This window comes from Fulmarus glacialis, unplaced genomic scaffold (assembly GCF_000690835.1).
Source record: "Fulmarus glacialis isolate BGI_N327 unplaced genomic scaffold, ASM69083v1 scaffold28483, whole genome shotgun sequence".
NCBI lineage: Eukaryota > Metazoa > Chordata > Aves > Procellariiformes > Procellariidae > Fulmarus > Fulmarus glacialis.
This window is the reverse complement of record NW_009201508.1, coordinates 1-16754: the sequence shown is the minus strand read 5'-3', so window position 1 is coordinate 16754 and position 16754 is coordinate 1. Positions and strand designations below refer to the sequence as shown.

Genomic DNA, 16754 nt, shown 5'->3' with positions numbered 1-16754 from the left:
CTTTCCTAGTCTAAGCCTCCCATGTTTCTCCAAATGTGTATCTTCACCTTTCTCCTCACATATCCCCTTTCAGTGTCCCCTTGTGTTTTCTCTCAAATTTCTCCTTCCATGCCTCATGTGTGTACTTCTAAGCACACACGTTTCCTCCTGTGTCTCCAGCCCCTAGCAACTATTGTTTTTTCTTATATACATTTCAGCAGAGGCACCATACGCTCTTCTCATTGGTTCAAATTTTGGTGCATGATGGGTTGTTTCCAGCCTTTTCAGAGCTGTCTGGAACAGGTACAGGGCAGTTCATTGCCTCCTCCCACAAAGGGCAGCCCTGCAGCTCTCTGCTGCCAAATCCTGACTTTTATGCCCAATCAGTATGTCAAAAAACTTGAAGCACAATTTTATTTGTGTGGTGGCCGAACATTGGTGACCTCTATCATATAATTTTGGCTTTGAAAGAAACAGGAAAGTGAGCAGAATAAGATTTTGGTGAAAAATATTACCTCCACCCTGTTGGATGAAGTACTGCTCCATATTATCACAGTCTATTTTAGTCCTACAGAAAATAATGGCTTGGTCCATCTTGTGTTCTTTGATTGCCCGAACAGTATATTCTCCTTTTAGAATTTTAATAGCTTCAGACCACATTTCTAAGTAAAAATAAAGAAGTTATTTCACTCAAATTGTTTAGAAATATGAAGTCTTTCAACAGCATACATTTAAAGTTTCCTCTAGCCTTTCAGGAGACAGCTAAGCATTTATTAGCAGAGCAGGTAACCTAGACCTTCAGTTTTTTCTTCTCCCTCCCATGCTCCCCTGCTGCAAGGTAATATAATACAGAAAGAACAAAACTACTAAGTAGTTTCAAGTTACTTATACACACCAACAAACACTTGTTTACACACCTGCAAATATATATTCAGGTCTTTTTCTCTCCCTGCTAATTACAGAAACACATTTCTTTTCACAACTATAAAAATGTAGAAATAAAAATTTGGAAGAACATGACTCAAGGCTGATATCTACTACAATTTAGCTTTACTTCATAATATTTACAAAGGATTATTTCACAAGCTGTTACTTAATTACTGTTGCTGGTTACCTGGAGTGTTAGCACCAGGTCGTGTATTGTCTTTTGCATGTACTTCATCAGTCTAGGGAAAAAAAAACAAACAAATAAAACCCGCAAGTCATTAGTCCATACTCCATAGAGGAAACTCCATTAACTTATAATTAGTAAGAAATTCAATAAAGTTTAAAAGTAATCTTAGCATTCTGTTCTCCCACCAGACAAAAGTTAAGCTACCTTTAGCTAAAGAAAAGTCTTGAGTGCAAGCACACAAAACTTGCTCGTAATAAAAAACCAGTAAAATTATTTATGTAGACATTGGATAGAAACCACCTTTGAAAAAAGTGATGAATTAAAAAAACCCAAAACACCAAACCCAAAAACAATGTACTATAAACATGGGGCTAAATCATACAAACGCAGTTGTTCCTTATCTTTTTCCCTATGCTAGGCTGAATCAGACATAAACCTAAAACCCAAGTGAAATAAATTAATGCTAAGACTTAATGAAAAAGCTCTAACAGACCTAACAAAGGGATGTTCCAGAGATAATGAGCAGTTAAGAAAATCTATTGATTTTAACTGCATAAGAGTTGCTGAGAATGAAATACAGTCCCAGCTTATTCAGAACTCAAAAACTAAAGACTTCAACAACAACCACCACCACCTTCTCACATGAATAGGTGTCAGGTTAATGTAGAATTTAAACTAGTCTCAAATCTAGCCTGAGATGAAATCCATTCCTCTAAAGATTGTTCGTCTCATAGGTTGGAGACAAAACTCTACTTTACAGAATGATCTATGTTGCAAGGTTTACTTCCTCCTGATCAATCAGGAAAGACAGGTGCTAACTACAGTTAGGCCACAGACCATTAGCTGTGAAATGAGTGAAAAAGCGGTGCAGTGCCATTGTTCTCTAGTACAAATCAGAACGTTACTCTATCAAGAACTTCCTCAATCTTGTTTGCAAGACTGAGCTGTTCAGAAACAGTGTTACAACATTACCAATATCATGATGCTGATTACCATGCAACAAACCACTTCACGTACACTAAGCTGTTTCAATAGCTGGCAAAGATCCTACAACATTAGGCCCCAATTCTGAAAGTTAAGTAAGTAAACATGGGCAAATAATCTTACGTTTTCACTTATAGACCACTTACTCTGATATGGTTCTTGCCGAGCCTTTCCCAGAGTTTGTCAGCTTTTGGATTTACAAGCACAACTACATGGTGTACAGTTTCAGGGACAGAATCTTCCCCTTTCAAATCAACCCAGGTGGGAAAATGCATGATCTTCTCAGATAGTTTTTTCACATCAAAAGAATGTAGTGTTGCAGAGCACACAATCACCTGAGAAGAAAAAAGCCATATGGACACCACTGAAGATCAGATTCTCCCAGAAAAAAAGGTCAGAGTAGAACTGCAAGAATGTTACGTAGTTGAATAGCACAATGTAGCACAAGAGTCCCTGACTGGCTTTTCTCATCACAGGAATTACCCAGCTGGCAAGAGTCAAGACACAAAATAAGTTACTTAGCTATTCTCTTACAAAATCCCAATCATTTAAGAGGAAGAAAGCAGAATTACTAAGAGCTGTTGAATAAAGATTGTTAGAGTATTAGAAATCATAATGCATGTAGTCACTCATTTTTCAGATGCTTTTATGTCTAAGTAACTCAAATACTGCTTAACACTGGGCTTCAAGATCTAGGATCCTAAAAATACATATTCACAGGCAATTACTGAACCCAATGGACAAGTGTTACTTTTGGACAAGAGGTGTAACAAACTCAAATAAGCATGCTCCATGCCATGTAACAGTCAACAAGTGAAAGCAGTGCATACCACACAAAAAAACCCAAACCCCAACAAACCAACACAAAACAAACCAAAACCACACACACACACAAAATCCAAACCCACAAAAACAAGAACAAACTTTATACCTGAAGTCTCTTTCCATCTGAAGTTATCTGAGGAATTTGACTGTGGATCCTGTTTATGAAATCTGAATAACCTTGGAGGAGAAGGCCATCCTACGTGGGAATAAAATAAAAGAAAGCTGCAATTCTTATTTCTCAATCTATATACTTGAGTTAAAATAAGCAATACTTGTAGTCTCAGTTCTCTCTTAATAAGCTGGACAGGTCAATGCCTGGCTTGGGATATTATTACTATGGAGGAAAAAAAAAGGAAAAATTTGTGGAGTATTTACAAGTACAGCTGCTGTGCTTCACAAGAAATTGAACATCTGTCTCAGCAGCTTCTCCTAGCTAATACCCCAAGGCATTCCATCTTTGTGAATATTCAGTTGTACTGTAACAGATCAGAGAGAAGCATTCATTTCACAGCATATTGACTACAACATTCATTGGCTTCAAGACCTGCTGGGTAATCAAAAATGCTTATCTCGCCTTTGTCCTTTCAAGCTCCCTGTACAGTAACAGGGGCAGACTTCATTAATCTTGTGAACACAGCCTGAAATGTATTTCTCTATCAGGAAAGATTTAAACAGCTTTACCAGAGAGGCTATAAGGGGAAAAAATGTGTAGGTTACTATGGTTAGAAATAAGAAGATGGACCTGAAATAGCCTATAGATAGCTAATTGTTGTTCCACTGAGGTACCAAATGATACAGAACAATGATGTTTCACTTATTCTTTTAGGAAATCATAGAATCATAGAACCATTAAGGTTGGAAAAGACCTCCACGATCGAGTCCTCAACCCAACACCACCATGCCCACTAAACCATCTCCTTAAGCGCCTCATCTACACGTCTTTTAAATACTTCCAGGGATGGCGACTTAACCATTTCCCTGGGCAGCCTGTTCCAAGGCTTGACCACTCCTTCAGTAAACAAATTTTTCCTAATGTCCAATCTAAGCCTGCCTTGCCACAACTTGAGGCCATTTCCTCTCATCCTGTAATGTTATATTGCATTTAAGAACAGAACTTAAGTATCGCTTAGTTCTCTACGTACAGCTTCGTCCAGAACCAGGAATCTAACTTGAGATAAATTAAGCTTTCCCGTTGAGACCAGGTCATCCAGTCTTCCAGGAGTTCCAACAACAATATCCACCTATGAAATACATAAGAGTATGAATTAGTCCCATAACTAACTAGAGGCATTACCAGCTTTGTCTAAATTTAAGATTATGAGACAATTATCAGTATGATGCCCTATTTTCTAATAATTATAACTTCACAGGATCCTAGAGTAATTTGGGTTGGAGAGATCTCCTGAGGTCATCTGGTCCTCACTCTCACCATCATATGCAAAGCAAGGACAATTTCCAAATTGCTTTAGAGTACTCATGAAGTTGCCCAGTAAAATTTTCAGTATCTTCAAGAATAGAGATCCCACAACCTCTCTGGGCAACCTGCATTTCAATTCTGTGGCCATTTCTTTAACAGAAGCTGCTTTACGCAGGAAGCCTTTCCTTATTTTGGGATGTGTTGTGTCCCTGCTCCCTTCTCCCCATGCTTCCCCCACCCCCTACCCCCAAAAAAAGCTGTGCAACTTTGTTATCTGAAGCCAATGGATTTGTTTTTAAACGGGGATAAAATAAATTCAGCTTTTCCCACTGTGGAAGTATACCTATCGAGTCTACCAACTATAGAAATAACTTCAGGTTTTGCTAGATGGAAGGGTTCACCTTCATGAATTTAGCATTCACATGAAAGTCTAGTAATCTTCCAGTCCAAGCCCGCTTAGGAGAAAATTTGTATTTTGGCAGCTAGAATCATTAAAAAACTTATCAATAGTGACGTGGCCTCACTTCCAAAAGCAAGTCTGAAATAAAAAAAAAAAAGACTATGCTATCCCTACAGCATGACTGAATTGACTATACATCCCATGCTGCTGAAACTAGACCGGTTCCTTCTATGTAGGACTAGTTTGTGGTGTAGATTGACCCTGGTAATTGCAGACCAGTTTTATTCACGCAAACGTGAAGCAGAGGTTAATAGGAAAACTGTCTCTGCCTTGTTAGTTAAGGACAAATGGCAAAAATTACACCTTTATTTTAAAATTTCAGAAGTACTCAGGCTTCAACAGAATTTGACAGAGTACTATAAGCATTTGTATTGACAATTGCTACGGAAGTAAAGCAACAAATGCTAGATCAGTGCAACGTGAGCTTGCTATCAACTGCATAATTTCTTTTCATGAGGTTTCCAGGAGTTACAAGAAGCACCATTACTATTCTCTAGCAACATCATGAGTTATTCAGAACCCAAACTATTAAATCATATGAACAAAAATATAACTTACCCCTTGTTCCAGTACAGAGAGTTGATCTCTTGCAGCAACCCCACCAATAATCAACAGCTCCCTAAAATTACATCAACGTCTTTTGACATTTGCCAATTTTTTATTACATTCAGAAGATACATTAAACATCTGGCTGAAGATTGATTCTTTTATTAGTAGCTGACGATTAACAGCTCTGAACAGTAATTTTCAGAACAAAAGAATAGGAAAAAAAAAATTAAAATTCGTGCCTTCATATGTAGTGTATTGTATTTCAATTCAAGAAGTGAAAGTTTTGTTACCGGGTTGTATCTGAATTTGATTACTTTATCACTGTTGTATTAAACACAGTAGCACCTTAACCTATTTAACCTTAAAAAAGAATCTGTTCCTTAAAAATCTTAAACATAAGTTAACTTAGTAAGTTTCCTGTGTTCTTGAAATCTAGAAATGCAAATAACAGTAAACTAAATAAATCTTACATCATAGCTTGCCTCTCCCCATTGCTATTCCCTGCAATTCTAGTAAAAAGCACTCTTGTAAATTGACTGCAGTTGAGAATAGGGAGACACTTCTTTAAGTTTTGTAAGCGCAGTCAAAAGAGAAACAACTTCAGACCAAAGCAGCTTGTAGACTATTTATTTTTCAGAATTGCAACCCCATGCTAATCACTGCAACATTTGTCCTGTGAACACACTAACGTAAACAGAGCAGACAATTGTATATAACTATTTGTTAGAGATGAAAAACAAACAAAATGAGGGCAGGCAGAGGTGGGGGACACAGGAAGGTGCTCAGAAAAGAAGGGCAGTAAGCAGGAGATGTGCTTCTCTTGATTAAAAACCTTAAATATCATACAATCTGAAGAAAAAAACCAAATAGATTTGTCATACCAGAAAGAAGTAGTCCACAGATAAAACACATCAAAAAACCCCTAACTGGTCTGAGTGTATCTGAAAAGTCAGAAGGTTGGTTGGTAGCAGATATTACTGATGCTATTTTCAGTAATGCTGCAGATTAAGATCCACTTAGCTACAAAGTGGAACACCCCTTGCAAAGTCATGTCCGTGGACAATACCATAAATACAATTATAACAGATGCACTGTTACCTTAATTTGGGATTATCAACATATTTTTTGAACTGCTTCACATTGTTCAAAGTTTGTTCTGCAAGCTCTCTTGACGGTTCTACAATCAATGCTTTTGGAGCATTTGGAAGGTTCTGTGTTTGAACCACTTGTGCATTTCCTAAGTGAAAAAATATGCCATGCAGCATAATTAGTTTTATTGCAGATCTTAAATACACACATTTATTTTTAAGATTACACTGTTCAGTAACTTAGCTGAACTTCTCTTTTTATCTGATGCATTTCTAAATTCAAATGTTAAGACTATTCGTGGTTTAAAATGAAGAAAATTTGGAATACTTTAAAAAAGCACTAACATTGCTAAGATCATTGTAAGACCTTGAATACAGCAGTAATGAACCAATTAAAGTGATCAAAAGATCTGTAACACAATCAGAATATAGAAGTGAGAGAAGTTTAAAAATCTAACCTACCTGAGTGTTGTGATTTTACAACACTACCATCAGGAGCCTTGCAAAGACCAATATAGCCATCTTTTGGTGGAAACTTGAAGTCTTCTTCACCAAAATTGAATTTCAGTTCAGCATTCTACATTTCAACAAAGTTGTGTCATACAGACGAGGTCAAGAGACGACATAAAATAAGAAACAATTCCATAATTAACTTCCCCATGAGAAATGAGCTAGATGACAAGGAGGGGAAGGTGGCGTTTTCTCCCATCTTGCACATTTCCCTTCCCCAAGTTGTCTAAAGCCTGCCAGACATTTTGTGCGTGGTTCTAGCTCTTAAAACTCTTTTCTTCTACATCAAAATATTCCCACATTTACAGATACATGGAAACCTTTTTTAAACTTTCATGTTCCATTCACTTTCAATGACAAACCACAATTTAAAAAAAAAAAACGAAAAAACCCACATTTTTTTGGACTTGTACATTTCTCTGACCACCAAAACATTTTGCTAAAATCTTTACTTGGTAAGACATCATCCCAAAGAGATTAACTCCAGAAAGACATACTACTACACTACTGTAATGTTAGAGTTAAGATTAAACGAAACAGGAATTTTGGCACTTTCAAATTATTTGCTTCTATCTGTTCAATCATAGTATATCAAAGTTTAATACAGGCAAGATAGCACTGGTATTGAGAATTAGTTATGCATGCTATTCTACCCTTATATTCAATTTTAATTTTTTAAAGTTGAATTTAAATATGTGATGTTTCGACTTGAATGGTACTCGTCAAAGCTGACACACTGTGGTGACCATTCCAGTAGTGAAACACCAGTAGACCAAAGGAAACAGGTACAAGCACAACTACAGTAACTGTAGGTGGCTACGCAAATTCTATACAAAAGTAGTTAGTTACCAAAACTAGAACAATTTTCACGATCTTATACATTTGTGATATTCCTAAGTTACCTTCAGTACACACGCTGCAAAAAGTGCTTGGTTCCTTATGTGTGATGGGATTTCAAACGCAAGGCCAAGGTCCTTCCCTGAAAGCAGGGTTTGTTCTGTCAGATTCCGCAAGTGTGCGTGTTCCTCTCCCTGTCCCTCCCCCAATACAAGCATCCCAATAAAATTGCAAAGAAGAAAGTGAATAAAACTTACCATTTTTCGAAAATTTTATTTGTCCTTTATCTATGTCTAGATAACATCCAATTGTATCATGCATAGTGAATTCCTGCAACAAAAAAGTTTGTGAAGCTAAGAGATTCTAGTGTTGAGTGTGCTAATTTAGTGCTTACATTCTGTCAACTTTTACAGTTTTCCCACTTCTTCCTACTGAATGCTAAGTTTTGAGAGAAGCAAGTTCAATTTTTATTCCAATAATACTGCTGTAAGTAGCATTCATATTTTTATTTGATTACAAATCTTCAGTAAACTGCCCAATCTATCTTAGTTATTTAAACATTTATTGCTGCTTTAAATTTACTTTAAAACCGAACACTTTGACAATGATAAATTTAAGTCATTCACCCAGAATTATTCTGCATTATGGAAAAGTGCATGAATCATGCATTTATTAGCCAATGTAAGTCTAACTTAGCACCCAAGACAGTAACAGAAACCTATATTTTGACTATATAAAAAGACTACCTCTTGCAGGAGATACTAGATGCATGTTACATATGCATGTATACTTAAGTACTTCATTTAAATATCTTGAAATCTGTTCACTGTAATGGTATTCAATAAAATCTGTATATTATAAAGTGCTTCTAATTAAACAGCTCAGAAGTCATTACTATAAAAAAGCTACAATACAATAGTCATAAAAGTTGCAAGTTTTATGGCATTGAGAGTTCACTAATACCACAAAGAGACTTAAGTTTCTGCTGTATTATTCATATTTATATAAATTATGCTTAAACATCTGAACTCTTGACTGGCACACTACACAAAAACCACCACAGATATTCCTGGAAGACATTTTCAGAAGTGTACATTAAGGTAACCGTTCTAATGGCAAGCCCAACTCAATAGCCAGAAATAAAACATGACTAACTACACCTTATTAGCATTTAAGTATGTGTTTTGACATATTAGAGTTGTATGATTACTTCTACTTTAACTACTAGTAAACAGGATAGGATGCCCTCACTTAGACATTTGCCAAGGTATATAGACAGGTTGGTGTTGTTCAAGCTAAGACTGAAATAAGTCAAGAAATCAATCCAAGAGATCAGTTAAACCTTTTCTGTGTGTAACAGGTTAGAGGTTATCTTCTAAATAAAGGTCAATATATTTGCAGTCTAGCCACAATCATAAGCCTCAAGCTGCTAACTGCTTTTGTTAAATCCGTTACTATGCTTTCATCAAAAAATGCTTCAATGTTTCATGGTACTTTTGCCCAGTGACCTTCCCTTAAAAAGTCAGCACTATTACAAAAGACAGTTGATCGTTACAGCACAGAATCAACATGCAAAACTTTTAATAATGTTTCTACCAATAAGCAATTCAAGCTTACCTCACCGTAGCTGTCAAATTGCTTGTTGTGAGATTTCTTACCAGTGCCACCAAAGCCAAAGCCAAATTTATCAGTGCCTGAAGACAAGACAAAGTAGAGCTTTTTATCTTTTAGATGGCAGGTTGTTTTTTCCTCTTTGTATCGGCAACTGAAACCTCTAACACTATCATGTAAAAAAATAATACGCAGCAGTAACTAAAGACTTCTAGCTTTGATATATGCTAAATTAGTATTTTTGTACCAGTATATTTATTGATTTTACTAGTCTCCAGTCATCTTCATTAAAAAATTGAAATAAAAGGGAAGAAGTCACAAGAGCCAAGACACATTGCTGCCACCTAAGCAGATTTTTTTTTACAGGAAGAACAACATTTGTACAAAAAGTTTTAACTCCCCGATACTGCTATCCTTCCCAAGGAGCCCATTCTCTGCAAGACTAGAACAGCACTCCAGCCATTCCACGTGAATATGAGAACTGTCTATGGGATTCTTCTTTTGAAGAAAACTCACCCAAATCTAGTGAAGCCTGCATAGTAGACCAACCAACTCTGCACAAGCCTTGGTCATGACAGGAAACTTCATAGTAGTATTTACCTTTAAAAGAGAAAGAAAGGATCTAAAGCAACACCTAAATTTCAATTTCATCAAGGTGGTTCAGTCTGGCTGCTTCCAAGACCACACAAGTCTAACGTTTCCACCCCTGCTGAAACGCCATAAAATCCCCTATTGTGTTAGTGTGAAAAGGTTTTTGTAGGTACCTATGTAAGTAAGGAAGAAAGATTATCACAGAACAGCAGGGAGAAGAGAGAAGTAGTACATGCTGAGAGGTAGTGTCTGAAAGGCTCCAAAGGAGTGATAAGCTAGAGACCAGTGGTTCTACTGAATCCACAAGAACTGATAAACTCAGAACACCAGGGGTCTGCTGAATCAGTACAAGGCCACCAGCATGCACTAGCATTAACAACTGGTTGTGTAACTTGAACCACATCCAACTGGCTGCTACATACAGACAGACTATGGCATTATCTGCACACCTGATGAAATGAGACTATTGGAGGGTCCTTCTGAACACCCACCTAGAACCACTGGAGTACCAGTATGACTCTGCTTCTGAGTCAAGAGTTGGGGTTGACCTCTCAACTGTTGCTCCAACCATGGAATTTGTGCATGCACGTGTGTGAGGAAACAACTGAAAGTGCTGTGTGAGTAGCTATTTCTTATTAATAACACCTCAGTAAAACATGTTCTAGTGAATATTAGTTATGATTCTGTCTCCTCCGACTCAATCCCCTATCATGGAAAAGCTAATTTACAACATAAGGAGAGGAAAACAGAGAGATATTTGTCATTCCAAAGTCTTCAGCTAGCAATCAATTGAGTAATGGCACATTTGCTTAGATGGGTAATAAATTTTAAATGCAACCACCCACATTAACAATGGACAACAAGCGGGCATTTCAGCTGAAACTCCTGTAAGAGTCTCCAAAATACGTAATTTTATATCTACCTTTAGTCACGCCTCTAGTTGCTCTGCATCCATGCCATTCTTTTACCTCTCTGCTTTGACAACACAAACCGTCTGATCCAATTGCTGAAAATTACAAGACATTTTTAGTTAAAGAAATTGCCTCTCTAACTGCTTTTAAAAGAAATTTTCATGCATACTTTCTTCTAGTTTTATTCTTTTTTTTCACCTAGTGAACATTTTCTAGTGAACATTTAAAGTAGCATTAGGACAACTCACCAAAAGCTGATCCTCTATCATATGGGTTCATCTGCCATTTATTGAGCACTAGGTTTGAAAGACAGCAACAGAAAAAGCATTAAACCAATAAGGTAAGCCTGGAAAACTCAAATTAAAAGCTCCCATTGGCTCTACAGTGTCTGGCTTAATTTTCTGGGGAGACAGCTTTGTTCTAATGCAATTCATACCACAAGGTCAAAACGAAGGCCTACAACTTAAAGCAGGGGCACAGATGCATAATGCAAAGGTATTCTATGAAAGCTTAGATTATTCCATTAAGGAGAGCGCAGATTAAGTTACTTGAAAATACATTTGAAAACAATGAAGACACTTATAAAATAAGCCAAAATTCCACATAATCACAATCAAATTCACATAGAAAATATCCAAAATTAAAAGCAATAAATTTGAAATGTATTTGTTATTTCTGTTCCAAGTTTACATTAGGATATTTTTCAGGGTATCAGTTAAAATAACTTCCAACTTCATTTTTCATAGGCCCAATAACATGTTGCAATAAAGTCTAGAGGTTCCACAACATAAGCAATTTTTGTAAAACTAGATGCCATTTCAGTTAGGATGACTGAGTGTATTCACATTACATTCTTTCAAGGAGGATTTTTTTGTGACTGTACTGTCACCACTGTAGCAGTAGTTATCATGAAGCTGAAAGATGAGAACTTCTGTAACATCTTCAGGGTGTTGTCTGTACAGCTACTGTCACTTACATAAATCTCAATCTATAAACACCACAAGACATGGACAAGGCTACTCACTTTCAAGTTGCAAGCTTATTTAAACAGATGTATAATAGACCCTCGAATACTGTAAGGATATTATCATGGTTACAATCCTTTCTATATCAGTGGGTTATGGCCCTGTGCATTTCCTGCTCAGTTCAATGTTTACTAGTTCAAATCTGCAGCAACTCAAGATGATATTATTCAGCTTCCAAATCTAGCTAGGTGCCAAAAGGAATGCAACAGCTTTATTCAGCACAGCAGAATTGAAAGACACACTACAGTGCTACCCCAGCCACAAAAGAATAAGTTTGAGCCTATAAGAGCTTTCTGCTTAAGCTCACTTAAGAGGCCCAAACCAAGTGTGTGGTGTCACTGCTGATGTCTCATCTATCCCTGCAATTGGAAGATTTTTTTAACTCCTTATTTAAAGCTGGACACTACTACCACTTCACATCTTGCAAGGCACTAAACTAGTATGGCTTTCAGAAGAACACTGAAGAGCGTGGTGAAGGATCTACCAGCCTTAAGCTGAAGACAATGAGCACTACTAAGAGACTGCAGTCAAACGCATCCCAGTTCTTTCCACGATTCCACCAGTAAATTTATATTCACTGGTTTAGAATATCATCACCCCAGATTTTATATTCACATTATCCCAAATTAAGGAAAAAATACTTCTCTAATCGCAAGTTAGGTTAACTTTACTTTGGGAGGTAATGGAATCGACACAAATTAACAGTGTTACAAATTTGAGGTGTATGACATATAAAAACTTACCTGCCCCACCGGTTTTAATAGTTGCTTTCCCTTTCTTGCCTTCCATCTGGTCCTTCAGTGTTTCATAAACAATCTGGATAACTGGAATGCTGAAAGCCTAAAATGGAAAATTATCTCCATTCCACAACGTATACAAAAATTTCCAGATATACAGACAGCCTAGTTTTCAGGTGCAATATCCAGGGCCAGAAACACTTTAAAACATGCCTACACATATGTTTGTAAAGACTATTAATACTACTGCTTAAATACATATACAAACATATACACATTCTGTATATACACATACACACAAACACACCACCTCTCACCACTTAAAGACTTTTACTTTCTGCTAATTTAAATTTGATTACTTACACCAGTTTTTCCACTCCCTGTTTCAGCAGCCTATAGGAAGAAAAATTTAAGAGTTTAACCAGAGTTGCAACTTACACTGTAAGGACTGTTCTACAGTTCTATTTTAATAAAGCATAAACTAAGTTTACTTTTACTTCTGCATAAAGCACAAAGTATTATAGAGTAATGCCATTGCTTCACACAAATTAGATGCAAATACAAACACAGAAAACCTTTACAATAGACTTAAAAAAAAAAAAACAAACCCAAAAGCTCGCAGAGTCGACCAGAAAAACTATCTATGTATGTCTGATTTCTGGAGGCGCTACAGAAGATTATAGGAAGCATTACTTTGGTTATGGAATCAAGAACACAGAGATCTGCAAAAGACATGATGAACAAGGCATACTAATCTGGTATCTTCAAGGTTATCAATACTGAAGCATTTGTTTAGGCAGTATCAGTCATGTTCCATGCAGATCTGTGTCATGTATTTACGACAAAAAGGAGAGCAGATGAAATCGGATAGCTCTCACTCACGTGGCAGTGCCTGTCAAGTAGTCAAAAAATAAAGTCTAAAAAGAATGAATCCCATCTGCAAGAACAGTTGGAAACACACCAGGAACTCAAAGAGGTTTTTAGCTGAAGAATACACTTTCTGTTGTAGAAGGACAGGAGACATGGTCTAACTATGGAGCCTTCTGGAAAGAAGGGAATTGACCGCACAAACAACAATTAAAAGACATAGGCTTTCTAGGAATAGGGTTATCCTGCATACATACCATAAGTACATCACCACCTCCCAGAATCAGTGGGATGGATTCTGCTTGGATATCTGTAGGAAGACTACAGGAAAGAACACATTAACACAAATCGATGTTATCAGTAGAAAAAAGGATTTTTGCTTATATAGAAACTCACAGAAACCACGGTCATCTGCACAATGAGAAATAGCAGGTAAATGTTATTCTTTCTGGCTTGCAGCTAAGGAATTGAAAAGGATTCCATTTACACGGAGAGCTTGGAACAGCAGATGCACCTTGACAGGAAGTGACTAGTCCATGCAGTAGATTCAGCTGCACCCTGACAAGAGGGCTACATCTATCACTATGCTGAACTATAAAAGAAACAGATTAATTATATATTCCCTGTTTTCCTTCCTTCAAGTGAGTTTCACTTCTAAAGCCACTTACACAGCCCTCATTTACAAGATTCCTATTCAAAACTGGAAAAGAAAGTAAAGGTAACTAAATGTAACCAGCATTTTCAGACAATCACAGCTAATTAACACCATGCATATGAGAAAAGAAGAACTACGTGCACTAAGATTGTCCATACTGATAACATTCTGAATGACAATTCAAAACGAGATCTGATGTCAAATATTTTAGCCAAACAAGTAATTAAAACCAGGAAGAATAACTTTTGTAGAAGACTGACACACAAGCATCAACTCTGAAGAGCACAAATTCAGACCGCAGTCTGGAAAACATTTATTAAACTAGCATCAATTATGTGACAGCATTTCATCCAATAATCCCACAATACATAATAAACAAACCAGAAGCACAGAGGTAGAAGCACAGAGGCTTTTATCAAACAAATGACACTGAAGTATAAGCAGTCATGCTTTGGGTGTCCAAGTTTAAATGTTACCACTGCAGTCACAATTTGTGTTCTTCAGTCATTCACACTAAAAAGAAGTGCATGAGATGCAATAACAGTTAAAGGAAAACACATATCTGCTTTGTTTTAACGTGACAGCAGAGGTATTTTGAGAAGCATGTCATATATCACTGAAAGGCAAATTGGATTTTGCCAGGCCCAAACAGACTGCTACTTACAGCCAGTCCATCTCCTCCACTGCTTGAGCTATCTCAGGCATAACACCCATTTCTGTAAGACAAGGAAAAAAGGAACAAACAGTGTTATTTACCTCAACACAGCCCAAAAGATTTCTAAATGTCAACACTTCCAACTACAGACAAAAATAAAAAAGCATTCTTTTTGGCCACAGCACATGCAGCCTTCTCTACAGAACTCAAGTGATAGATAAGAAACATTCTCCCTTCCCTGCATATAGTTTTGACAGTTGTCCCCACTTATAGCCGAGTAAGTCAGGCATATATTAGGCATAGTGCTGACATAGTAGCAAAGCAAACACTGGGAACTGAGTACCATTTCAAGGGCAAGGTACTTATCTTTGCACATTTAAGGAAACTGTCTATGCAAACAACAGGGAAGACTTTGTTAATCACAAATATCCTGACTCCCTCTACAGTTGAGATACAAACAGTTTTCAAAAAAAGAAAAAACCCTGTATCATGTAAGGACTCAAATTTGAGATGCTTAAGTTTCTTCTCACCAAATTTTGCCTTACGCACTTACAGGATATGTATTAATTAGAAAATGGTTTGATTTTCATACCATTACTAATCACATTCAGTTTTGAAAGGCTTTTTCCTTAGATACCCCTTCTGGCAAACTCATATCAAGGTCTGATGGTCATACCTCACCCACAAGTTAAACATGAAGCCACATAATAATGTTTGTATGTTGATAAACAAATTCTCTCTATTTAAAAAAAGAGAAAAAAAAAGAAACTTGCAGCTATTCAAAAAGGGCAAGAGGAAAGCAGATCTTAACCAACCCAAACGATGGTATTATACCATCAAAATAACAATTTAGCTGCTGGTTATCGTTTCGGGTGCATAGGGTTACTCTAGATCAATTTTTTTAAGTATAAATATGCACCTTTCTAAAGGGAGCTTTTACATGCTAGCCTTTACACTGTCACAAGCTGGGTTTCACATATACCACACACGTACACACACAGAGAGCTGGGCTGACATATATGGATGTATGCAGCCAAAAATTATTCTTCCATTTGCTATAATACAAATGCTATAAGAAACATGCTTTATTTGCAACATGATTTCAGAAAGCTTTAATGTTTTCAAGTGCTAGCTTGTACTCCTACAAAACTAGACAATCCACATAAGCAAAAAGTTTTTTCCATAGCAACAAAAATAGCTATTTTTTGTAAATTATACATAAATCTCTACATTATTTTTTCCATTTTTAGTACACTTCCAGTTTAATTCAATATACAGTACAAGGGTTTAATCAAACAATGGCACTATGACATCTTCCTCAACTACAACCAAATTAATCCTGCTGTCTGGCATCTAAACTCATCTCTAGACCTATGGAAGGAGCTTCAGCATTTTCCCTCATGATTAGATATAAATAATTCAGTCAAAAGAAACAAGTTAAAAACTTCATATACATTGAAACTTAACAGTACCCTAATGTTGATTGGTCGCCTATGTGTCCATATATGTGCATGGGGGGGGACAAACAGTGATGTTTCCTCCTTCAACAGTAAATTTTCAGATTACAGTTTACACGTATATTTCAAACCATATCACAGAAGACAGCTACTCCTATAAAAACCAGTTATTATCCACTGCAACACACAGAACAGTTATCACGAGCCTCCTGTTATAGAAACCAGTCAGCCCGAGGAACGAGCCTGACTTTTAAGCAGCCCCAGCTGCCAGATGCATGCATACCACGTATGCACTAAGGCCAGCAAATCCATTTTGATAACCACTTCCGAAGGCCTGCAAAAGCCCGAGCAGCCGGGACGAGCACATACATCCCCCCAGGCCTCTCGACCTTAAGCCTGCTACGTGGTAAGTCACATACTGCAGGGGGCCCGCACCGAGGGCAGGCCCGAGGAGCTGCGTGCGGCGCTGACAGGGTCCGCCC

At 37.0% G+C, this 16754-nt stretch overlaps 1 protein-coding gene across 1 annotated transcript in view; it reads right to left on the bottom strand.

The window, feature by feature from the left end:
* Positions 1-14874, bottom strand: part of DDX1 (DEAD (Asp-Glu-Ala-Asp) box helicase 1) — an 18703-nt gene extending 3829 nt beyond the window's left edge. Inside the window, exons 1-18 of the mRNA XM_009573974.1 lie at positions 14825-14874; positions 13763-13826; positions 13002-13031; positions 12645-12741; positions 11125-11172; positions 10888-10971; positions 9891-9974; positions 9381-9457; positions 8021-8093; positions 7829-7905; positions 6879-6993; positions 6427-6565; positions 5338-5398; positions 4045-4143; positions 3009-3098; positions 2224-2412; positions 1094-1145; positions 495-641 (exon numbers count right to left, since the gene is read on the bottom strand). Coding sequence (XP_009572269.1) covers positions 495-641; positions 1094-1145; positions 2224-2412; positions 3009-3098; positions 4045-4143; positions 5338-5398; positions 6427-6565; positions 6879-6993; positions 7829-7905; positions 8021-8093; positions 9381-9457; positions 9891-9974; positions 10888-10971; positions 11125-11172; positions 12645-12741; positions 13002-13031; positions 13763-13826; positions 14825-14874 — 1576 coding nt within the window. The remainder of the gene's footprint in view (positions 1-494; positions 642-1093; positions 1146-2223; positions 2413-3008; positions 3099-4044; positions 4144-5337; positions 5399-6426; positions 6566-6878; positions 6994-7828; positions 7906-8020; positions 8094-9380; positions 9458-9890; positions 9975-10887; positions 10972-11124; positions 11173-12644; positions 12742-13001; positions 13032-13762; positions 13827-14824) is intronic.
* Between the last annotated feature and the right edge of the window lie 1880 nt (positions 14875-16754).